Consider the following 24,272-nt stretch of genomic DNA (forward strand, 5'->3'; position numbering starts at 1 on the left):
AAACTTTTGAAAAGTAGTCTATTATTTATTTATTTATTCTATTTATTAAGTTTTATTTTGACAACATTAGGCACAAAAGTTATTCGTCACATTAATTCTAGAAGCCTATGAACAAAAATCAATTTGCCTGATGACAATGATGACCTCAAGCCTGAATAAGAGGGAAATAAGTTGCACATGATTTCAGCAGTCTGATAAAGCATGGCATTTGGACAAAATATGTGAATTTCTGTGAATCAAAAAACAGTCAAGACAGAGAATCGGTGTCCTTATCAAAAGATCCCGGCATCCACAGGCTATGTGCACATCATGTGAAATTTGGAGCTTTTGCACAAACATGTGGCACATACTTCAGTGAGATGATTCATCCAAAGACCACTGCTTCCTTTCCAAAATCATGGTCATATTGCATGTTCATTTTTTTTTTTTTTTTTTACTAGTGGTCTAATATGTACCCTAATGTATAATGTAATATTATAAATTAATGAATGGAACTAGACACAGATGGTCCTCTTTCTTCACCATAAAATCAAAGCACCATAAAATAACCTCCCATGTGAGAAATGTGAGAAAAGAGCAAATGAAACTTGAGCAGGTGTTCTGACAAACTGATCTGTTATATATACATTGACCACATACTGTATATATCTTATATTCTAAATGAAGAACTGCAGGTCAGTTTCAGCATATATGCTGAAATTGTCAAATAGATAAATACAAATGGGTATTCCCATGGTATTGTGGACAGGATGAAACTCTTTTATCTAATAAAATGTAAAGCAATAATAAACTCTCTTTGCTGCATTGTGTCATGAATATTTTCCATAATTGTCTGTACCATGGTAATATAATGTTTTTGTAACTTAAAAATAAATGAAATATATTCCTATAGCGTTTATTTTGCAATTTTTCAATCCCGTGGTTCTTCCACAACTGATTCATGCTTTTATCAGGCCATGTTTAAGAGTTGTATGTATGTGTGTACATTATTTTCTTTTCATAATATTAATAATATTACCATATGCTATATGAATAGTAATTATTTTGTACCATGGTATATCTATTATCATAACAGTACTTTTTGTAAGGATCGTCTGTGGTTTTAATTAACACTGAAAATGACAATTATGTCACAGTCATTATATTTCCTATAGTCTACATAACTGAACAAAAACAAAATAATTACTGAAATGCTTATGTATACTCTAAGGTCTGCTGTATTTAGATAAAGAGCACTTAACCAACAACATTTATCAACAACATCCCATATGTTTGTGTGTCTGCAGGTCAGGATGTTTGCACTGTTTCCATAAAACCCTCACTATCCTTAGCAGACCCTCCTGCTATCCCGAAATGAAACACAATAACATCAGTGTGATGACCTCACATTAGCCCTCAACCTCGCTGACACCCCGTCCGCCAGACCACTCTGATCATGTAGTGGCTGTGACCGCTGCTGGAGTTTCTCAAGCTGAGTGTGGCAGTGGCTGAGGTTTGCTAACCTTCTTGTTAACCCTCTTTGTGAGAGAAAAGCGTGCCGTACCTAAAGCATCATCATCAGCAGTTCATTTGCTGCTACTCAGGACATGTGTGATTACCGACCGGCAGCGGTGAGGAGGTCTCAGCCCCTCTCTGAGTGATTACTAATTACAGTTCGGCTGCTAGTGGAGGAAACTGACCCCAGCCAGAACACGACGCCACATTAAAAGTTCACTGCAGAGGGAAAACACTGCGGTTTATAATGGAGGGGTTCAGTTTGTAGCCCTAAAACCTTGCTACAATGAATTATATCTAAGAAAACACTGTAGCAGTTAGATTCATCAGTAAAATAAGGTCCTTGGTTAATTTTATTTGAAGAAGTTCACATTTTGCTCAACAACATCAATTACACACGAGAACTGTGCAAAACATGACTCGAACTAGCTACATTTCAGTGAGTGTGAATCTAAATTGAACTGGAAACTGGAAGTTGAATTGGAAGAGGAATTTACTTTAAAGAAATTCAACACAGGTGATGCATTTTGGGAAATGGAGTGTTCTTCAGTAAATATACTGAATTATATAAACTAAATACAGAAAAAAAAAAGCAGAAAAAAAAACAAAAACGTGTGACTGTCAAATGTAAAACAAAATAAAATGTAGGGAGGTGAATAGATTCATCTTCAGGCACTTAAATTTCTGTCAGCCTGCATGAGAGACATCCGCTTCTTGCTCTTTATATGCCTTAACAAAGAGAGGCAGAGGAAAGAATGGATGCGGCTTAAAGTGACAGCAACATTAAAGGATGGCCTTCTTCTGGCATCTTGCAGGGAAAGTGACATTTAGAGGTGCACCATGAAAACGGTCTGTTTACTGCACTGGCCTATGGAATGCATGAAGAGTGGCCATTTTACATCAAATATGGCACTGTGGGGAACTTAAATCTCAACAGGTGAAATGCAACCTGGCTGCATTCTGTCAGATGACTGACATGTTGGAGAGAACCTTGTGCTGCTTTTATTTGAATGAGAGACAGGCGAGAGCTTTCACATATTCATGTGGATGCAGTGAAATCCTCAAACTGCAAATCAAATCAATCCTCAAACCTCAAATCACTCCGCCCAAGTAGCAGTGCTTCGCCTTCTGAGAAAATAGTTCCCAGTATTTAAACGTTTAAAAAATGGCTGTCTCATATGACCTTGTTATTTGTACACACTGTGACTATACAAATCACAACATGTAAATAGGAAAATGTTGGCGTTATTTTGTCACTTATTGGGATTAGTATGCTAGCTGTAGCCATTTACATCCAGTCTTTGTGCTAAGCTAGGCTAGCGGTGGGCGCGTCAAACAGACTTACAGCACGCACGGAGATGAAAAAGGTATGTATGGACTTTATCTAACTCTGGGGGATACGGTGAATAAGCTAAAGTCCCAAAAAGTCGAAGTGTTCCTTTAAAGCTGTACCTGAGGCCCAAACCTATGCCTGTGAAAATATATTGCTTACAAGTAAAATTATATTTTTGAGATGCTATCATTAAAACAAATATTAAAACTGCATTACTTTTAAGAGGTAATTTATAAGAGCACTGCAATTTTATATGTCTATAATATCTACTTTTACTCAGGAGTAGAATATTCTAGTGCAAAATAGTCTGCAATTCCATGCCATTACCTTCCCCTGCACTGAAAGGACATTTTCACTGTTTTGACACATGCCACTCAGGTGACAGGGTGCTGCCCAGTATTTTTGGAGTAGACCTACACATGCTATTCAGAGATGGCAGGAACAATTTTTCAGGAGAAATCTTCTCGCTACCATCAATGTTTTCACTGCAATAAGCAAGCTTGTGCGCCATTCAGAATTCATTTGAGAATGCCCTTTAAATTCCAATTCCAATTTTCACACATTTGAACTGATATAGCAAATACAATGCATAATTACAATTTGATTTAAATGTAAATATGTACAAATATAATGGATAGATAGATAGATAGATAGATAGATTCTTAATTTCCCAGAATGCATTCAAAATCCAATCCAAAATCCAAAAACTCACACTCACACTCATTATCATTATCTTATCAGACAGTAGGAGATTAAGATATATCTTGTATCTTTAGTAATAAATGTAAGTAATGTAAATACATTAAATATTATGTTAAATGTTTCTCAATAGATTTTAAACCATAATAAAATACATTAAGATATATATTGTATCTTATATCTTAATAAAAATATAAATGTTTGTGCCTTTTAGAGGTAACATATATTTAAAAAGGCATAGGCTTAAGACATGGTACTATAGAAGAGGGCAGCAGTAGAGAAGGCATGGTCCTAAATAAGACACTCCCCCCAGCTACACTGTGATTGGTTGATCTGAACCAATGAGTGGTAAAACAAATGAAGTGTCACAGTGGGAGATTAGATAAATAAGTGAGTGAGGAGCAGAAGGTGGACTCGGGTTTATTTCAATTTGGCCAGATCACTAGAGCGTTGCAGGGTCTCAATCCCTAATGACCAGAGGGGGATGGGGGTGTAGAGATTGTATGGACTAGTTTGGAGGAGGGGAGAATACACAGACAAATGGATCTGAGATAAAGGAAGGATTACACAGTCCTGAAGACAGATAAAGTTGCCACATTCAGTCTGAGGGATCAATGGATGATACATTTTTATTCAAAAAATCAAAGTATGTTCCATCTCCATGCAATCATATTATCTTTGTCTTCTTGGAAAGGTAGCTCTGATAATAAAAGTTACTGAACAAAGCGATTAGGCTGAGGGCGTAGCCGAACACCACCATATTCATGGAGTCAGGGAAGTCACAGTCAGCATAGAGGTTGAACGCAGTGTGAATGGTCACAATAAAGAACTGGAGCTGAGGACAAAGAAAGACAGAGGCACAAAAGTGACTGATCCTTCATATTAAGGCATTATTCCTTAAAAAATCATAATGAGAGTCTCACCAGCTGGAGGGAAGTGAGGTAGCGTTTCCACCACAAGTATTTCTGCATCTGGGGGCCCAGTGCTGCCAGACCATAGTACATATACATCACCACATGCACAAAAGAGTTTATGAGGCCAATAAGAAATGCTGAGGAAGAGAGAACATCTTTAGCAAATCATTCTCTGCCTTGTCATCCTGAAGTAACAGCAAACATCCGTAAGATATTTGTCATTTTATCAGTTGCCTAACATCAAGAAAATACCACACACGTTTAGAATACTTTCATCGTCTATTTCTAGAGCAATATATCACCTAGTGGTGTCAGCGTGACACTGCAACTAAATCAACCCCAGTAGATGTCCATTCACAGTTTTTCTCAGTCGCTTTGGTGCATTTCTCAGATCAGAAATGAAATTCTCAAAACTACTTGTTCAACCTCCACATCATCTAGTCCCTTGTGCACAACATAAAAGCAGTTTCTCATTCTTTTGAACAAGTCGCGAATACTTTGGTACATTCATGCATTTGATTATGTACAATTGTCTGCGGTTTCACACATTATCAGTTGCTAATGCCATGTTGCTCAAAATGTATTAAATAGTTATCTGTGCAATAGTCTTTCCCCTCAAAACATCTAGTCATTAGTTCATCGTATAAGTCATTAAATGCAAAATGGTTGATCTAGTTGTCATAAACTGTCAAGCATATTTTCTACACATTTCTATTGTAAATGTGCCATGAATTGATGAATTGTGCAAGTGAATCTTGACTTTCACTAATGAAGAGAATGTAGATCAAGAAACCAGTTCTCTGAAATAGCTCAAAGTTGCATCTCATGAACCTTCAATTGGCAAGCATATATACAGTGCTGCATGCAAAAGCAAAGTTCTGCCTAAGGGGTCATTCCTGTGTTTGCTTTTCTAATGTTGTAATTTCTCCTTTATGCCCTTATTTCTTTTTCTATTCTATATCACAATAATATTGGAAAGGTTTTTTTTGTTTGTTTTTGTCAGACCACTAGTAAAAGTGTAACTGTGAATCCTATCCAGTCTCTTTCAATCAATAACTCACGTACAGAAGTGTGTAAATTTGTACTTTTGAAATGGATATACGGCATAAAGAAGAAGCTACATTTGAATACAGTAACTGTCATCCAAACTGTTGCCATATCAGGTAATACTAACAGAGTGCAGTGTTTTATTGACAACACGACTAAGAATTTTGACTATCTTGTTTGTGAACAATGACTTTTCATTCTGATGGCACTGATATGTTCATTGACATAAATACTTACTTTTGAGAGATGAACTAAAGATTTTGAGTAAGTTAGGCTTTTGCAGGTAATCCAATGTGTGGCTGTTTGTACAATTGTTATGAGAATGCACATACTTCTTTAAAAATATTAAGGATGATTTGAGAAATGCACCAAAGTGACTGAGAAAAACTATAACAGCTGAATAATTTTTTTATTGCATTAATGGTGGTGTCCAAAAGCAGATCACTAGTAAAAATGCTTCTAATATTTGTATTACAAATTATAGTGTAATCATAACATAATTGTGAGTGAAAATTAACATGAATTTCAGAATTTGCTTCAATGAACTCCAAAACAACAAGATCATGTTCTCCAGCATGATTTGAGATTATCCAATCAGCATCTTAGGCGTCAATAGTAGCTTCTGTACAAGTTTATTTCAAGGTTTAAATTATATTTTAAATGTTGTCTCAGACTTTTGGAGCTATACAATAATGCAATCTATTAGTTCGTTTTACAATCTGATTAAAGAGTCAAATTCACCTCTATTCAAAAACTAAACACAACCTGTATACACAACGTGTATATTGTCTTGTTTGAGAGCATGACATTGCTCCTCTGTGCTAAGTGGACTGCTGTATGTAAACACAATAATCTGTTTTACTCCAAGGTAAGAACACTTACACTGCCCTCCCGCAACATACTTGACCCCGGCCCACCAGTTGAAAATCATGGTGCCGTGATGATACACATGCAGAAAGGTCAGTTGATTGTTCTTCTTCCTCAGAATGAAGAACATCTGATGATAATGACATTTACTTCTTAATGTAATAAAACAACATCATAAGACATTCATTAACAATGTGATCTGATATCAAAGGACTAGATGATTTACTTACAGTATCAGTAAGTTCGATGACTTTTGAGAAGTAAAACCACCAGCACACTCTGGCCATCTGCATGGCATCAAAATTGCACAGCATTAAGGAAGGCAATAACTATAATAATGGTAATTCTTATTCTACAATTGCAGATGTGTGGAAAAATGCGAATTATTTGTATAAAAATAATTTGCTTACCCGCATTGCAAGGGGGTTTTCAGAGTAGTCCACAGGCTGACACAGCAAGCTGTAATTTGCCAACCAAGATGATGCTGTGAACTAAAAGCAAAACAAACATACATACATAGGCTATACACACATAAATACATATGAATGTATTTATACAATGAATGAATAAATGAATGAATGAGATTTCATAAATGAATAGGAAATAGGCCTATGTTAGTTCCATAGACTGTGTTTAGTTCACTAGCTCATACCTCATAAAACATGTAAGCGGAAAGGCACACCATGGAAAAATTGTAAATAATAAGAATCGCCTTGATGTTGACTGGTTCTCTGTAAGTCATCAGTTTGGGGCCAAGCCGGATGATGACAAGGTAACAGAGGAAGATGCCACAGACAGGCAAGGGAGAGTAAACCAATAGCCATCCATCTGTCCTCTTGTCTGTGGGAAAGAACGAATTGCATACTTACCTCGTTAAATTTCCTTATATAGTGGTTAAAGTAGTTTAGAAAAGTTTTTTTTAATACTGGTTTCGTCAGGACCAATTAGTCAAATGTAGGCTGGCCCACCGGTAACTGTGTAACACATAGCCTAACTGTTGTAGTAACGTACAACTTGTGTGTTATACACTGCTCATTAGCCTGTGTCGTATGAAAATAACAAAAAAACATATTTAAAGTAAAAGAATGGACATGCAATTCCTTGAAAAAATACCTCCGTTTTCTAGGACCCATTGGTAAAGTATCTGGAGCCTTTGCCATGTCGACGGTGATACGGACACCTGAGCAATTAATAATGGAGATGAGACGTGTCTGTTAATGTATCGTATTGTAAAAATAAAATAAAAAACAAACAAACGAAACCAAACCCTAATTAATTTTAGTCACTCTACCAATAATAGGCCTATCCGAGAAATGGTAGGCTATATTATTGAATTAAGCGTAAACGGCTTACCATTGCGCTTGATGTTCATTCAGTAATGCCTAAACATCGCCATCTATCGGTTGCCTTTAGGAACAGCGCGAGAGTTCGTTGCTGGGAGTAACTTCAGGACTCAGGAGGAACTGCCTTAAATGTCAATTATGATCGCTATTTAAGTTACACGAGACGTTGTCAACGACACAGAGCTCTCGTTCAGCATAAATCAAAGGCTCAAGGATGAGTTAACGTTAAGGAGTTTACACATGGCATCCTCCCCAAGACGGATTACCAAAATCCCCTGGACAACTTTATTCTTTAACAGAGATAGCCTATCATCGGCTATTTTGAGCAGCGTGCCGTAGCCATTTCACCATTTTGTGTTTAGACACTATAAATTAAGCGTAATTAATAAGCGATTAATATTGTTTTTAAATTAGTTCTATAAAGTGCAAATTACTTTTTAATTTGGCTATAGGCGTAATAATTTAACCAAATAGGGTATACGTATACGTATTACGGTATACCAGTCAATTTTAAGGTGATATTTTCTTCTATAACTTGTAAAAACATGTAGGAGAATTATGTTGGAAAAAGATGTTTAGAAAATGTTTACATTTTTTTTTTGTAGGCTATGCATAGTGCCTGCGTTTAATAGGTGTTTAATGTAAATTAGGGTTTTCAGGACAACAGCTCCAAGAAACTTCCACCTGAACCAAACATGCGCAAATGTTTGTACAAAGATTCTCAACTATGATATGAAAGATATTAGAGAATTTTACTTTACACAGTATGTAGACATTGCCAAAAAAATGGGGTTTCCTATATGGCTACAGTGTATCTATTAATGATCTCTAATTTGCATATTAATGTGTTCTTTGGGCAACATGTAATGCAAAAAGAGGTAGCTATAATAATAAGAGTAATAACTATATAATATATAATAATAACTATACTATATATATATAATAATAAGAGTAATAACTTGGCAACATTTTCATAATATTTCATAGTGATATATAATTTCTTCCCTTTACTTGCTGCTTGCATGCTGTAAGTCATGGTGTCCTCTGCAGTGGTCTTCATGTATGAAACTGATGCATGTCTCATAATAGAAAGTCATATTCTGGTTTGAAACCCCACTAATTTACAACAAACAATGTGAAAATTAGTCAGATTTGAATGATAATTCCCATAAGAGAGCTGAATTTAGTCATTCAGTCGGTGCCAGTCATGTTTAAAGACCAAAAAGAGGGAGCTGTCATGGTTAACCCAACTCCAAACAATTGATATCTCTGAAAGGCCCAGACTGTGCTCTCTACAGAACACTCAGACTTAAAACTGTGTCTTATATGGTCTCAAATAAACCTCTACAGAGGAAAAAACTCCATTGCTGGGTCTCAGGAGGATATGCTGATGCAAACGAATTTTATACAGCTTTTTATATTCTTACACCACTCAAACACATTCCCAACATATCTTATAGCTAATATATTAACATGTACAAAGCAGTTAACATAATAAGCAAAGAAAACTCTTTAGTTCAGCAAAGTCAGATATTCCTTAAAAGGAAGGAGGAAAACAGATGTAGTGTGAATGACTCCTTTGCTCAACATCTGTATGCAGACCCCCGACTCAGGTTTAAAGTGCACACTTCATTAAGAACAATGAGAATCCCTCCCTGAAATCCCTCTTTAAGGTCAATGATATAAAGGTCTGACACAAGAGCAGCTCTGTATATTTACAAACAATAAACAAACAACATTTTTTATAACTTCAAAAATCAAAATTCAACAATTAGGCTATTGAGAAAAAAAAACTCTTTTAATGACTATGTTCATCATGATGAGAATGCTGGGCTGGCTCTTTTGGTACGCTGGCCGCATCTGAATAACCTGTTCTGTTTCTGTTATTTGAATAATGATGGTGATGATGATGATGATGTTCATGTTGATGATGATGCTCATGTTGATGATGATGATGATGATGATGATGATGATGCTCAACAGTTACAGGTTCTGTATTGTTAGCCTGCTGGTTGTTCTCTCCTTTGGACTCATCTGCATTGTTTTTAGGGTTGTCAGTGCCTTCTGATATGGAGAAGTTGGCATTTAGCTGAAAGAGAGTTTGCAAACATTTCATAAGTATGACACTTTCTGAAGCTGTATATTGTCGAATATTGTCACTCACTGAGCAGTTGCAGATATTTTTGTGGTATGTAGCCCTGATGGCCGCTTCTATGTAAGGGTAGTGAAGAAAGCTGAAGGGCAGGACAATGTGGAAGGTGAGATATCCACATCTGTGCAGAAAAGAAATGCAGAAGAATGAATATGAACAACATAAACAGTACTTGAGAAAAATATCTCAGATGTTCATTCTTCAGGGGAACTGGCATATGAATACTAAAAGAGCCATGTGACCCTAAAGGGAAACTAGTCAAACTGGTCATAATAGTATACTGGATTCAGAAGTGTTTTGTTCATACCTGTCATACACTAAGAAATCATCCTTGTCTCCCTCCAAAAGCTCCCAGACGTTGTTTTGCAGTGGGCCCTGCTGGTACACAGGGATGCCCTGTGCCGTCCTCCTCTTCAGCTCCCAGTACATGGCTCTGGACTGTGAATCCTGCTCATTGATGACCAGGAATGATATGTTAGTCAGCTTGCCATGGACCAGCTTGTCACGCAGGTCTCCCAACCTTCCCAACCAAAAGGAGGAGAACACATGCAAGGATTCAGTTGACCAAGATTTATATTTGTGTTGTTTACAAAACACTGACATTATAAAAAACTGTCCCTTTAAATGAGGAAGGTCAGTCAACAAAATGGCTGCCAGTTGTACCCCTTATATACATTTGCGTGAAACATAAGCTTTAATTATTTTTAAATTGATACAAATTCAAAAGTATATAAAAGTTCTCATATATACATTTATTTATACATTTGTTACATTTAAATCAAAGTGTCTAAATATCATCATTGGGTCTTTTTCTAGCACCTTGTTTGTTTAAAATTTGCCCAAAAAATTCTTTACAAATCAACATCTCTAACTGAAAGACACCGCTTTATAGAATGAGAAAATGACACAGCACAAGAACTCTCACCTGGCAGCCTGCGTGAGACAGAAGTGTCAGCTCGCTTTAAGAAGAGCCACAACGACTACATTTCCCAGAAGGTCTTTCATCGGAGTCTTGCCATCGATCTCCCACTGTGGGGCAGGCTTACAGATTCTGGAGCCAGTGCTTTCTTTCTCCACAAACAGTGGTGAAGCTCCCAGAAGAGCTGGAAAAGCAGACAACCACAGAGCCCAGAGAGCCTGCATCACGCTTGCTGAACTTCACCCGCTGCAACAGCTACAAACAAACACAATTATCAATAACCTAAAATAGCTACTATTTTTATCCCATACACATATAGTATGCAAAAAAGCAAAACGGGCAGGAGGACATAGAGTTGCACAAACCTGAAGCTCCGTCCCTTGGCCTCTTCGAGTCAAAAAATACAGAGATGAGGAAAAGTTGACCGTCCACACTTTTAAAGTTCTCTTCTGGACAAACCCTCCCCCTCAACAAACAGAACAAACCAGTAAAAGAGGGGATTGGGGACTGGTGCACTACAAAGATTTCATTCATGTATGTGGGTGATCTAAGACAAATACACACTAGCTGATAACAAACTAAACATTTTTGTGACTGAAATCATGCCATATATACTTGGATAAGTCATGTGTTTTTTACCCTTTGCATTTATACATCTAAAGTGTGCAAAAGCCATTTTAACACTGATGCAATACTTTGACTGATCGCTTGGATAATTTAGTTGACATGAGGGAAGATCTAAATTGAAATGCAAATACTGGAGTGTCTTAAAATCTTAGGGCAAGGGGCCAGTTGCTTAAACCTCTAAGACAAGTTAGACATCATTTTTTTTCTTTAAAGGGGTCATATAATGCCATTTTTGTACAAGCTAATATGATTCTTTAGGGTCTAAATTAAAAGTTTGTAATATACTTTAATTAAAAATTCTCATTAGTATTGTAAGAAAACACTAATTTTACCTGGTCAAAAACAGCTCTGTTTTCAGCACGCCGTTTCAGTGCATGTGTCTTTAAATGATAATGAGCTTTGCTCACCCCGCCCCTCTGTTCTGTGGGTACACCGTATTAGACATTCTCTGACTGTATCTAACACAATAACCACGTGTTATTCGTTATAAACGTGGGATTATGAATTATATTGAGAACGTCGTACATAGAAAACATGCCGTAAAGTACCCTGAGTGTAAACCTTAGACGCATTCATCATGAAGCCTGCAGCAAGGTTTGCAAATTTCGCAAAGATTAATATAAATACGAATATAAAGGTTAATAAAACATTACACTCACATCTTCTGGAGGTTCAGCAGGAACACGTTGGTACCGATCCGTTTTTTCTCGTTTGTGAAGCTGTCTGGTGTGAAATGATTCGCGCAAACATGAAAGCACAGACGATCGTGGGGAATCCCCGTGAGGGAATCCCCGCGTCAATCCTTTGGGCATATCGCTTCAAAAACAAAACTCAGCCACTGCTTCTTCAACGGCTCGGATTTAGGAACATCCAAATGACTGCTGTGTTCCTTATTACATCTAAGAACAGAACACCACAATCGCTTAGACGCCATTCTACTCCAGCATATCAACAATGGCGGACTACTATGACGACGGCTGTCACAGCTCGCTCAGGGCGGGTCTTGTGTTGAAACACGGCTGTCAATCACAATAGCGGGAGGGGCGTACGATCTTATGACGTCACAATATCGAACGGCTTGATTTCAGAGATGGTCAAACATATAAGGAGATTAAAACAAAACCACTGGATGGATTTTTATCATGATAGGATGGTTGTGTACAGGCACTGCCAACAGACATTTCAGTGCAATCAACTTGTAAAAGTGCATGTACCATTATATGACCCCTTTAAGACTTCAAAGCTTTTTAAAATCAGTTACATAAAAACATAGACGAATCTAAGTTGATACGAAAACTTAGACTTGACTGCCCCTGACTACTGCTAGTGGGTCACAAGACATTGTCTTAACATAATAACTATGTTTATGCAACCGGCCCCAGTTCACGAGTGTTTTATTTGAGACTCTGCCAGTTTGTGCCACTGTTTGCTTGAGCTAAACATTCAGTGATCATGTGAAAAACATGATGTCTGTAAATTTACTGTCCGGTTCAAATGATGCAATTGATTCTTCAGTCACCAATTACTATATAGCTTTGTTGAAAAGTAATTTAGCAAGAATATTATTCAAATCTATGAGAATATACTTGTCTGCTCATACCTTTCCTTTTAAAATCATAGTAACATTCACAGGGATGTCAGCCACACACTAAATAAATGAGAAAATAAATTAGAGGCATTTTTTAATGTCTGGCCTCGCTGTATGTACACAAAAGTAAACAATCTGAAATTGACACCTTAGAAAACATTCTTGAAAGATCTTACGCCATCTCATGGACAGAGGAATTGATTTTAGTTTGGCAAACAGCAGTGTTTCACCCTTGAAATGATTGGGACAAAGTACACGCTTTAATCCATGGAGCAACAACCTTCAGTACACGTTTAAAATATCTGAACAGAAATGAGCACAAAAAAAACAACAACAACTGTTATAACCTAGTACTAAATATCAATTTTTTTATCAACATTTTCATTGTTGTATTATTTAAAGTGCTTTAAACCCTACATGTTCCTCAAATATCCCTAATAATGTGCTCTCTGAATTTCTCAGTAAAACACTTTCTTAAAGGGATAGTCCACCGAAAAAATAAACCTGTGCCTTTCTTTTATGGAACACAAAATCAGATACTTTGAGAAATGTCATAAAACGGATGTCAATGGCAACCAAAACTGTTTTATTCTTTAACATTTCTTTTTATGCGTTCAGCAGTGTCCATACAGGTTTGAAAAAACATGCGGGCGAGTAAATACAAAAATATAGATTTGTGGGTGAACTATCCCTTTAAGACACACAGTTTATCTACTGTCAGGACAAGTGACCCATCACAAAGCCGTTTCTGACTAAATTAATATGATAAAACCAGAAACTCTGGTTTGCAGACAGAAGTTTATTATTCAGAACAGTACTTTAGGTTTGGCAGCTGCATGATTTGTGTGGTGGGTCTATAAATATGTGCAATCTTTTTAGCGGCTAAACTCCTTCACTACACATCATATACCAGATTTACACATAGCACCGCTACCAATATCCCAATTTAAAGAAGATATTTTGACAGTCATGTCGTCAATTTGGACATTTCCCCAGATCTTCTCCAATATCTTTGTCTCAGTAGCAAAAATCAAGTTGGATTTCAGGGCACATTTCATGTTTCTGTAAACAGCTGAAATTATTCCACCAACAATTTACACAGATTTTCTCAATATGCATAAAAGGTGCAAAATTTGCATCAAGACAGATGCAGCAAGACCCAAATATTTCTTTCTTAGAGAAAAGAACACGTGTAATATTGAATCAGCTCCAGACTGTTGTGGTATTTCTGCAAATGGTTTTAAAATGCAACAACCACAACCCAAAACACCTTAAACCAGTAAACAAACATCATCTGTGAGTCCTGCCGTTGCTTCGCCTTTGGCTGGTTTAACAGTCAAGTATTAGTGCCGTTTCAGGTCATGACACCGATCAGTCCTTCGTCGCTCGTGACGTTGCCCTCTGGACTGTCACACGCCGTTATGATGCCCAGGCCGAGCTCTGCCAGTTCGTCCTGCATACTTGTGGTCACCATCATTTTGGGCTCCAGGCGATTGCACAGCGTCCTGTAAGAAGGCAGGGGGTAGCCCAGTTCCCTGAGGTACTCGTATCCTTTAACCCCCACAGCACAGCGGATTTTTCGGGCCGTCAGTAAAGTGTCATGGGACCACACTGCCCTCCGAGAACGCTTGGCTAATGTCAGGGCGCGAATCTGATCCTCAAACAGGAACACCTGCAGCCCCTTTTCTATTTTACTCAGTTTGTAAAGACGTTTCTTCATCTCCTCTGCCTGTGTAAAAAATAGAAATGACAAAATGTTACCAGTGTTTTCAACCGATTATGATTCGTTCTTAAGATTCGGAAGAATAAATGTTACCTCTCTCTGTAGTCGGACTGTGTGCTGCTGTTGCTGCTCTAGCTTGCTTTTATAATGCTGGCAGAGAGAACAGGGTCGCTCTTCCTCTGCCCCCTGAACTCCATCCTCCTCTGAATCCACAGGGGGCTGTCGGCGGGCATAACCATGATCCCCCATGTTCAAGTCCTTTTCCACTACGGTAACAACATAATACATGCATTTACACAAAGTCACCTAAAAGTTTTTTATCACTGTTCTTACTGATGTGCTGTATGAAGTTTTACAGATCCCAAATAAATGACTCAATTATTTTTAATTACTCACAGATGCGTTCACACCGGTTTCCAAATACATACATTTGTAGTGCTTTTAAAAAATTTTTTTTTAAATTAAAATTTCAGGGAAATGGCTCAAATATAAAGGAAATATAATAAGAGATGGCGATGTGCAAAAAATGCATTGTTTTGTATTGAAATGTATATATTTCAATGGTTTTAAAAAACTTTTGCGTTCCCCGAGAAATTTTGGGTTCACTTTTAACTTTTTTTGTAATGGAAATAATATGAAGTGGGAGGAACAACTATTTGAATGCAGATCAACGCAACGGTTTTCTGGGAACGCAATACTTTTGCGAGAGAACACAAAGATTTTATGAGCAAATGCAAAGTTTCTCGGGGGAAAAGTAATACATTTGCTAGAGAACGCAAAAGTTTTGCGAACAAAAGCCAAGTTTCTCAGGGAAACGTAATACTTTGCAAAACTTGATAGAGAATGCAAAGTTTTGCGAACAAAAGCCAAGTTTCTCAGGGAAACGGAATACTTTGCTAGAAATCGCAAAACTTTTGCGTTCTCTAGCAAAGTTGCTAGAGAATGCAAAAGTTTTGTGAGCGAATGCCAATTTTCTTTGGGGAAATGCAATACTATTGTAGAGAACGTAACGGTTTTCCGGGTGAATGCAAAGTATCTCGAGGGAACGCAAATTATCTCGAGCGAAGGAATGCAAAAGTTTTGTGTCCGACTGCAAAGTTTTTTTGGGGAAACGCAATACTTTTGCGAGAGAACACGTGCGTTCAAGCCAAGTTCATTAGCCAAGTTTCTCAGGCAAATGCCTACTTTGCAAAAGAACGCAAAAGTTTTGCGAGCGAAGGTAAAGTATCTTGGGGGAACGCAATACTTTTGCGAAAGAATGCAAATGTTTTGTGATCAAATGCAAAGTTTCTCAGGGAAATGCAAGACTTTTGCTAGAGAACACAAACGTTTTGTGGGCGAATGCAAAGTTTCTCTGGGAAACGCAATACAAGTGGCAAGTGCAACATTTTTATTACACAATAGCATTGGAACATAATTTTTCCTCCCATCTAATAGCTATTTTTTTTCCATCACATTGTGCCTTTAGGGACTCCATACAAAAAAAAAAAAACCTTTACCTGGCTCATTTTTAACAGGTAACGCTACTTGAGGGGTGACAGGAGAGGGAGGGTCGGGTACATTGAACAGTGTGGGGATTGCGTTTGGTTTGAGTTTCCTTCCCCCTGCTGGTGATCTGGCGATCTCCTCAAATTGGCTTTCCTCAAAGTGGTCCTGTCACGGAAATAAAGCTTTATGGCAAGAATATAGATATATAGTTACATCAAGAGGATGCCAGAAGAATGACTTCATTGTTTTCTTCTGCAGAATTCAATACTCGCATGCTTTTCACTTGCCTGGCACAGTCTGGAGCAGGGAGTTGGTACAAAATCACGCCGACAGTTTACAAGCCACTTTCTCATCCGCACGGGGTCTTTCGGAAAGCGAAAGAGCTGCTTTCCAATAGTTGTAGAGTTCGAGCAGTTTGGAGCGGAGCATCCACCCATTTTTATTTATGATCGCCAAATGTTTAACTTACCATCTGGCCAAAACAACAATGACACGTAGCGGTTTGCTAGCAGAGGACTTAGCAGGTGTATTATTAAATATACGTTAGACGTCAGAAAAAGAGATAGCAGTTGTTTTAGCAGACGTAAGCAGTGACTTTACGGGCGGTCTCTTTAATGTATTGAGTAGAAAATACGATTACTTAAAACGAAAATATTTTACTAGTAAGTGAAATGCAGAGTTTGTTTGAGCCAAAATGGCGCCGGTAGGCGACATGATGACGTATGATGTGAGAGTTGACTTTAGTTTTGCCTGTATGAAATTCGTTCACATTGAAAATGCACATAATGTAAATAAGTCAAGTCAAGTATATTTGTATAGCGCTTTTCACAATACAGATTGTATCAAAGCAGCTTCACAGTATTAAATGAAAATAATACAAATAGTTTGTATGCATCATTTAACAGTTCAGAGAATGCGATACAACGAACAAAAATAAAACAAAAAATATAACATGTGAGCTGTTACATAAATTAAAAAAGCTTTAAACATTTTTTAATCGTTTTCATAAGTTTATTTTATGTTCACGTGTTTGAAAGGTACTAATGTTTTAAAGTATTAGGGTTACAGAAGGTAATATTATGACTTTTGCGTTATGTTTTTTTTAAATGGCATTTAACAATTACAAAAAGGCAATACAAAACCATAAGGTTCCTAAAACAGAGCACAACTACGCCTATATAAAATGATAATAATAATAATAATAATAGAAAATAAATAAAATAAAATTAGTAATAATTTATGTATCAGGGTCTACTGATTTACATTTCTTCAATAAGCTAAGTAATCTTCCACTTTTTGGTTTTGAAATTCTCAAGGATTTACAGTAAAAAAAATAAAAATACTTAAAAAAAAGAAAAGAAAAAAAGTGTGCGTTATTCTTTACTTGTGAATGTTTGTGAACTGTTTTAAAGTGATTAATAGTAATAATACTTTATTTATTTTTTTATTCAAAAAGTAATGCTTCACACTCCAGCCCAGTAGGTGGTGAACACGCATATCCGTCATAAAACGTAGAAGAAACTCCAACCGGAAAGAAAATATACACACTCACATGTCACACTGGCGATTGAACTTATGAAAGTTATAGGAACACATTTACGAATTTGACGTTTAGAGCAGCCTGTAGTACATTTTGGAACAGTCGGAGAAACGCGAAAGCCAAGCAATTATTATAATTCTACCAGGCACATTATAGATATATTAGATTATGTTTTGTTCCTCTCCGAAATGACATTTTTTGCACGTCTACATTATCTGCTTTGACGGCATCATCATTTTGTTTTACGTAAATATATAACAACGGTGACGTAGAGCTCTCACTTGTTGACTTTGATTAGAGAGGTAGTTTGTAAAGACCATTAAGAAAATCTCTGTCTTCAGCAGATGTGTGGTATTGGTTAATTTATCCAGTGCACTTAAAATGTCATCCTCAATGATAGTCCCTGTAATAGATGTGCAGGGAAACAATTTTAAGGAGTTATGGGCAGCAATGGTGTTAGCCATTAAAACGTCTTCATTCATCGCCATTGATACGGTGAGATAAAACGCATTCTCTATTGAGAAACTGAACCGAATGAGAAAATGTATGTGTTTAATACCAGAATGGAGCAAGATGATTCATGTATGCGGTCTCTTTTAGGAACTGAGTGGTCTTGGATCAAGGAAAGCTCTTCTGGCTGAGTATGTTGTGTGATTAAAATATCCAGTATCATAAATGACCGGGAAAGTGGTAATTACAAAAGTAATGTTTTTTGCCTTTAAAGATCCATTGAAGACAGATACAAAGCCATATGCCATGCAGCCCGCACACGTTCGATACTTTCATTGGGGTTTGCTTGTTATAAAGAGCTTGACAACAAAGTAAGGATCTTTGATTAACATATATTTTCCCTCTGAATACGTAAACGGACATTGCATTGATTCTTGTGCCTTTCCTGTTTCTAGGCTGACAGCACATACCTAGTCCAGATTTACAATCTAACCTTGCTTTGCTCAGAGGAATACATCATTGAGCCTCAGTCAGTGAAGTTCCTTGTGCAACATGGATTTGACTTCAACAAACAATATGCTGAAGGCATTTCTTATCATAAGGGTAATGATAAAGTGAGTATGAACTTGTAAGATAGAATGTTTCATCAAGATGTATGGGTTTCAGGTTTAGAGGCTTAAGTGGGTGTTTTGTGCTTCTTTTAGGAAGGTGATGCCCATGGGGTAAACATGCGCTCCTTGTTCTTAGAACTGCTACGGGCCAACAAGCCCTTGGTGGTCCATAATGGGCTGATAGACATGGTCTTCTTGTACCAGTGCTTCTATGCCCATTTACCTGAGCGACTGGGCACCTTCACTGCCGATCTGTCCCAGATGTTTCCCTCAGGCATCTATGACACGAAGTATGTAACAGAGTATGAGCTGCGGCTTACAGCCTCATACCTGGAATATGCCTATAAGAAGTGGTATGTGTAATACCTCAATACGCCAAAAGTAAAAAATGTACATGTCTGTTCAGTTCCTAAACTTTAAGGTATTTCTTCTCCTCCACAGTAAGCTGCTAAATAGCAGAGACATCGAAGGCGGTGGTAATGGGAGTCGTGTGTTCCTAGAGTTTTGTAAATATACAGGCAACATGGAGAGCTACATCGACTACAGGCCTTGCTTGGACAACCAGAATCAGGATGGAGCCCTCAACATCTGTGTTCAGTTCTCTGTGAGTTCCTCAGATTCATTGGGGTTATATACTACCGCTCAAAAGTCAGTAAGATTTTTTATTTTTTTTTGGAAAGAAAGAAAGAAAGAAATTAAGCATTAAATTGATCAACAGTGACTAAAATAAATGGTTTATATAAATGCTGGTTCTTTTTATAAATTGCTTTTGTTTCTATGAATCAAAGAATAAAGTATTAAGTTTCAACAAAAATATTAAGCTGTACAGCAGTTTTCAACATAACACGACATGACAACATAGCTTTACACAAAGACAGTATTAAAATATTAGAATAATTTAAACATTTCTGATCATGCGTCATTGAAGACTGGAAATTCTGAAAATGCTGCTGCTGCTGAAAATTCAGCTTTGCCATCATAGGAATAAATGACATATTTTTCAGCCTTGGTGATAAGAGACTTCTTTCAAAAACATAGAAAAAAGAAAAAAAATCTTATAGACCCCAAACGTTTTGCACGGTTGTTAAGACACACAGGTGGCCAAAAGTTATTTCTGGCCTAAGAAAATTGTGTTGAGAAAGTTTTTGCCAGGTTGTCATATAAAGAAACTCTCACCTACTGAACTAGCGTTTAACTTTATGGGAAGCGTGCTAGCCAGACAAACTTTGTCAGCTGAAGCCCGAAGTTTAGTTTGAAGATGAAAAACTTAAAGCACAATGTTCTCTCTCCATTCCAGATTTCTAACACGCACTCTTGCAGATCACAGCAGAAACAAAAGTCGCTGCTCTCTGTATGATTTTCCGTTGTCTCCGGGCACGTTCATAGGTAAATTGCGCGAGCTTATTTTGTTTATTAGATCGAAAGATCTGAAAAAAAAAAAAAAAACCATACATGGACCCTCCCCTCAAAGAAATCAGGACAGAACTGGTTAAAATTGGACACCAGGTATAAACGGGTATATCTCCCTCGTATACTTGTGATCCGATTGACCAAAACGCATCTTAATACCAGGTGTAAACAGGGCCATACAGTGTCCCTGTTGCACATCTTACATGTACTTACTCTAATAATAACAGTAAATTATGCATAATTACATGCAACTAACCCTAAACCCAACCTTAATTATATAGCAAATACATGTTAATTAATATTACTCTGTACTTATTTGTATAATTACACTGTAACAAGTACACCTTAAAATAAAGTGTGAGCAACATTTCTTTAATGGCAACGAGACTGTTTTTATTTTTCATTTAATGATGTTTGGTATTGTTTACAGAATATGATCAAGTGTCGCATTTACTTTTGCATTTAGTGATTCCAGATTACATTTCCGTCATTACTCTATCTGTTCTGTTTGAATAAGAGCTTTCTGTTTCTTTTTTATTTTTCTACTTTGAAGCCTTCATTTTCATGTTAAAAAGAGCATGTGTGAAGGCATATAGATATTTAAATAAAGTAATGAGGTTTCACTTAAACTCACCCCTTCATCATCGTATTCCTGAAATTGTATATGACATTGCTAATGTCTGCTCTGCTCTACTGCTAGGCTTATGGATGGTGTCCTAATGGCTCTCAGTGCACCATGTCACATGACACAGACCTTATAATCCAGCAAGATGAGAAGATCAAAGAAGACAAGAGGAAGAAGAGGAAGCGCAAGAACAAAAAGAAAGATTCTAAAGGGGCCTCTGAGTCATGCAGTTCCCCACAGGGGAAAAGATCGCACTTTGAAGGAGCTGAGCTGGACCAGGCAGTGCCCATGTCTGAACCAGCACTCCCTGAACATCAGGAGGAGGCCACGAGAGCTGAGCCAACAGATGCCACGCATGTGATTGAACCTGGGGAAACAGCCGGCAAGAATGGAAATGAGGAATCTCAGCCAGAAGCACCCGCTGAAGCTCCTGATAGACCAAAACAGAAGAAAGTCGAAGGAGGAACTCACCGAGCAGGATTTGACGCTTTCATGACTGGCTATATTTTTGCTTATGCCAGAAATCTGACAAAAAACACAGAGGAATCCAGCACTGCTCCTCTCGTTCCTACATGTCTCAATAAGCTGTTCCTCAGTGGCAAGTCTGTTCCTCTACATGTAGTTAAAAGCACCTTCTCAAAGTCTTCAAAGGCTCATGTGCACAAGATGGATTACGTCTGGGGGAAAAGCACTGCTGTAAAAGCTGAAGGACATGCATAGAAAACTTTAATTTTTAAGATTTCAATTTATGTACATTTTTGGACAAATAAAATCTAAGTTTTCCTATGGTTTCCTGTCCTTATAATGCCCGTTTTCTCCTGTCTGATTGAATGTACATTTAAACTATTCTTAAGTGTGCTAGACTTGAAAGGCATTTTGAAGAAGCCATTAAAGTATGGATGATGATGGTTTAGGTCTGCAATAGTACATTAAGCAAAGCCACAATACAAAAATCAGTAAGATATTTTGAATTTATTTTAAACAAATGGGAATACACACATGCATTTAAACAATTAAAGCCATATAAATGGGGAAAATAAGTCCTGATCTGTCTTTGGTAGAAATATACATCTTTCTCATTCATTTACAAATCTACAATCTAAAAGTGTTGAGAAAACAGTCAGGACTGAGAAAACAGAAAAATAGAGTTAAAAATAAACTAGCAAAAACTGACCATTTTCAACACGTACAGAAATCTATTCATCAGATCATATAAACAACAACACAGTTTAAACAGTTCACGGACAATGAAGACACAGTAAAATTATTTTTTTCTCCTTATAAATATCAAAATAAATCCTCTCTATAAAACTATCATGCCTTGGTTAAATTTATTGCATAGAAATGTAGTGACAAATAACAGATTAAAAAAAAATTCAAACCATTAACTTATTTCAAGTGCAATTACGTAGATTTTAAGTAGATACAGACATGGACTTTTTTTTTTTTTTGAAGACCTGAGAGGTCAAAGTGTGAAAATTGTCCTTGTCCTGAAATTACCATGGCACACACCGTTAGCATAGCATAAAAACGGGAGCTTTTTAAGACGCGAGACGACATGGAATGTTTGCTGCGGATTTTTTGCCAGGCCCACGCAGTGCAAAAAGACTCAAATCACCTTTCATTAACTTATGAAAAAAATCAGAAACACAATGAAATGGCCAAAGCTGCTCACTTAAATATACATTGGATACAGTTCGTGGACAAACTTTAAAAAACAAAAAACAAAACGGCTTTTGTGGTAACTAATGTGGTGCAACCAATATAGCATGTATTATACAGAAAAACAGAACGTGTCTCATCATTAGCCCTGTGTGAAGTGCCGTCCATTGTATCTCCCTGTTTGAGTTCTTCATAGTGTGATGGCTAACTTCTAACGCATGGACCGTATCAGTGTTTCACACCCGTTTCCTGCTCCCATGTTCAGTCCCCTTTTAGCTTAAGTTACAAGGGTTTCCTTCCCTTAAAGGAACAACATATACAACGCATTATCGTATTAAATATTGAATGCATATAATCTCTGTTTGCGTGACCAAACTCCTTTCTACACTATCTAGATATCACATCTGGAGATGTGGCCTCCAGAAGACGAGGCTTTGCTGGCTGTGAGGACTATCGGACAGAGTTCCTCAGGCTCCACAGACATGCTTAGCGTGAGCGAGTTCTTGCTGGAGATCATCATGCCATCCTGTTCTTCAGCCTCCATGTCCTCGCAGAAGCCAAGACCGAGACTTCCGTTGTGCATCTGGCCGAGGACAGTGTCTTTATCATCCGCAGGGCTTCCTCTGCTACTAGAGCAGTCCATGGCCTCTGCTTCTCCTCCATCAGAGGGTACACGAGAAGACCAGTCCTCTGCCGCCCCCACTTCCTCCTCTTTGTCGGCTTGCGGCTTGAATGGAGGGATCTCCGTAACAGCGTACTTCTTAGCCCAGCTGCTGAGCGTCTTTTGGGGGTTTTCACTGCTGGGCTGTCCGGCCTCGCTCCTGGACATGATGTGAGATGAGAATAAGACTTCTGAGTGGGGCAGCCGGGGAGAGACAGGGAGCGAACGACACTGCCGACCGGGCAGCTGCCAGGGCTCCGTCCAGGAGGTGGAGCAGTTGTTGCCAGAGGCACCAGTGCTGGTGTTGGGTTGAGGCTGGTATGAGCTTTGACTGCCGTGAGGTGCGTGCAAATCAAACATGAGCGAGAAGACCGACTTGCTGGGCATGTCATAAAACTTGATCTTGCCACCTTTTAAGTCCTCTCTAGCACTGAAAGGGTTGACTTTCGGTAGCCCATGCGTTAAGCCCCTAGGTCCTGGGTTGTAGTAAGGGTCCTGGACGTTCACTTTGCGGGTGGGTTTACGAGAAAAAATGTCGGACTGACTACGGGAAAGCCAGATGTTGCGACGTGGACGGGGGGACTTGGGTGGGATCTTGTCATCCTGAAAAGCAAGAGGATTTAACCTCTTTATACCCTTTTCACCTGGACCTACAACAACAATAAGAGAGGTGAGACCACATTAGAGTGTTTCTATGATAACACCATAGTGAGATTCTATATGTAGTATTAGGTAAAAATATCCAAGTGAGAAAAATAATTGTTGTAAAAGTATTGTTAATTGTGTTAATAGTAATTTCTATGTATACTAATACATTTTAATATCTAAATTAACCTTCACTACCATACAAATGTTTGGGGACAGCAAGATTTTCTTAAAATGTAAAAAAAAAAAAAAAAAAAAAAAAATTAGAAGTTATTAACACTTTTCAGCAAGGATGCATTAAATTGACAGTAAAGACACTTATTTATTACAAAAGAATTTGCACTTCAAGTAAATTCTATTCTTTTAAACTTACTATTCAAAGAATCCTGAAAGCAATACACCATCAATCCTTTTTCCAAAACGTATTTTTGTCTTACTGATTCACTATTTTAAGCCCAAGTGTTAAGACCAAGC

General features: G+C 37.6%; 5 protein-coding genes across 7 annotated transcripts in view; 1 reads left to right on the plus strand and 4 right to left on the minus strand.

Annotated features, from left to right (window-relative positions):
* Nucleotides 1-4,193: 4,193 nt before the first annotated feature.
* elovl8a (ELOVL fatty acid elongase 8a) lies at nucleotides 4,194-7,944 on the minus strand (the record flags this gene model as incomplete). The annotated part of the gene is made up of 8 exons (XM_081373782.1): nucleotides 4,194-4,361; nucleotides 4,450-4,577; nucleotides 6,370-6,484; nucleotides 6,585-6,641; nucleotides 6,765-6,845; nucleotides 7,007-7,194; nucleotides 7,468-7,534; nucleotides 7,936-7,944. The coding sequence occupies 8 exons, from the start codon at nucleotides 7,942-7,944 to the stop codon at nucleotides 4,194-4,196; spliced, it is 813 nt and encodes a 270-aa protein (XP_081229908.1).
* A 1,137-nt stretch (nucleotides 7,945-9,081) lies between these two features.
* selenop2 (selenoprotein P2) lies at nucleotides 9,082-11,308 on the minus strand. The gene is made up of 5 exons (XM_081373455.1): nucleotides 11,134-11,308; nucleotides 10,775-11,023; nucleotides 10,157-10,369; nucleotides 9,862-9,970; nucleotides 9,082-9,786 (listed from the first exon to the last, which is right to left on the minus strand). The coding sequence occupies exons 2-5, from the start codon at nucleotides 10,990-10,992 to the stop codon at nucleotides 9,496-9,498; spliced, it is 831 nt and encodes a 276-aa protein (XP_081229581.1). The 5' UTR covers nucleotides 10,993-11,023; nucleotides 11,134-11,308; the 3' UTR covers nucleotides 9,082-9,495.
* Nucleotides 11,309-13,060: 1,752 nt separating this feature from the next.
* Nucleotides 13,061-16,963, minus strand: LOC308695453 (uncharacterized protein). The gene is made up of 4 exons (XM_081373604.1): nucleotides 16,482-16,963; nucleotides 16,206-16,359; nucleotides 14,800-14,972; nucleotides 13,061-14,712 (listed from the first exon to the last, which is right to left on the minus strand). Exons 1-4 carry the CDS (start codon nucleotides 16,629-16,631, stop codon nucleotides 14,338-14,340), a joined length of 852 nt encoding a protein of 283 aa, XP_081229730.1. The 5' UTR covers nucleotides 16,632-16,963; the 3' UTR covers nucleotides 13,061-14,337.
* A 745-nt stretch (nucleotides 16,964-17,708) lies between these two features.
* toe1 (target of EGR1, exonuclease) lies at nucleotides 17,709-21,717 on the plus strand. Of its 2 annotated transcripts, XM_081373348.1 has the most exons (8): nucleotides 17,737-18,036; nucleotides 18,135-18,229; nucleotides 18,335-18,375; nucleotides 18,459-18,555; nucleotides 18,640-18,798; nucleotides 18,889-19,148; nucleotides 19,237-19,399; nucleotides 20,906-21,680. In XM_081373348.1, exons 2-8 carry the CDS (start codon nucleotides 18,185-18,187, stop codon nucleotides 21,548-21,550), a joined length of 1,410 nt encoding a protein of 469 aa, XP_081229474.1. In that variant the 5' UTR covers nucleotides 17,737-18,036; nucleotides 18,135-18,184; the 3' UTR covers nucleotides 21,551-21,680. The 2 variants fall into 2 exon arrangements, with proteins under 2 accessions (XP_081229473.1, XP_081229474.1); XM_081373347.1 differs by having other exon boundaries at nucleotides 17,709-18,229; nucleotides 20,906-21,717.
* A 66-nt stretch (nucleotides 21,718-21,783) lies between these two features.
* Nucleotides 21,784-24,272, minus strand: part of tesk2 (testis associated actin remodelling kinase 2) — a 29,948-nt gene continuing 27,459 nt past the window's right edge. For both annotated transcript variants that reach the window (XM_081373714.1, XM_081373715.1), the window contains one exon: nucleotides 21,784-23,803. In XM_081373714.1, coding sequence (XP_081229840.1) covers nucleotides 22,884-23,803 — 920 coding nt within the window. In that variant the 3' untranslated portion in view covers nucleotides 21,784-22,883. The remainder of the gene's footprint in view (nucleotides 23,804-24,272) is intronic.

This window comes from Scardinius erythrophthalmus (genome assembly GCF_964197995.2).
Source record: "Scardinius erythrophthalmus genome assembly, chromosome: 9".
In the NCBI taxonomy this organism is placed as follows: domain Eukaryota; kingdom Metazoa; phylum Chordata; class Actinopteri; order Cypriniformes; family Leuciscidae; genus Scardinius; species Scardinius erythrophthalmus.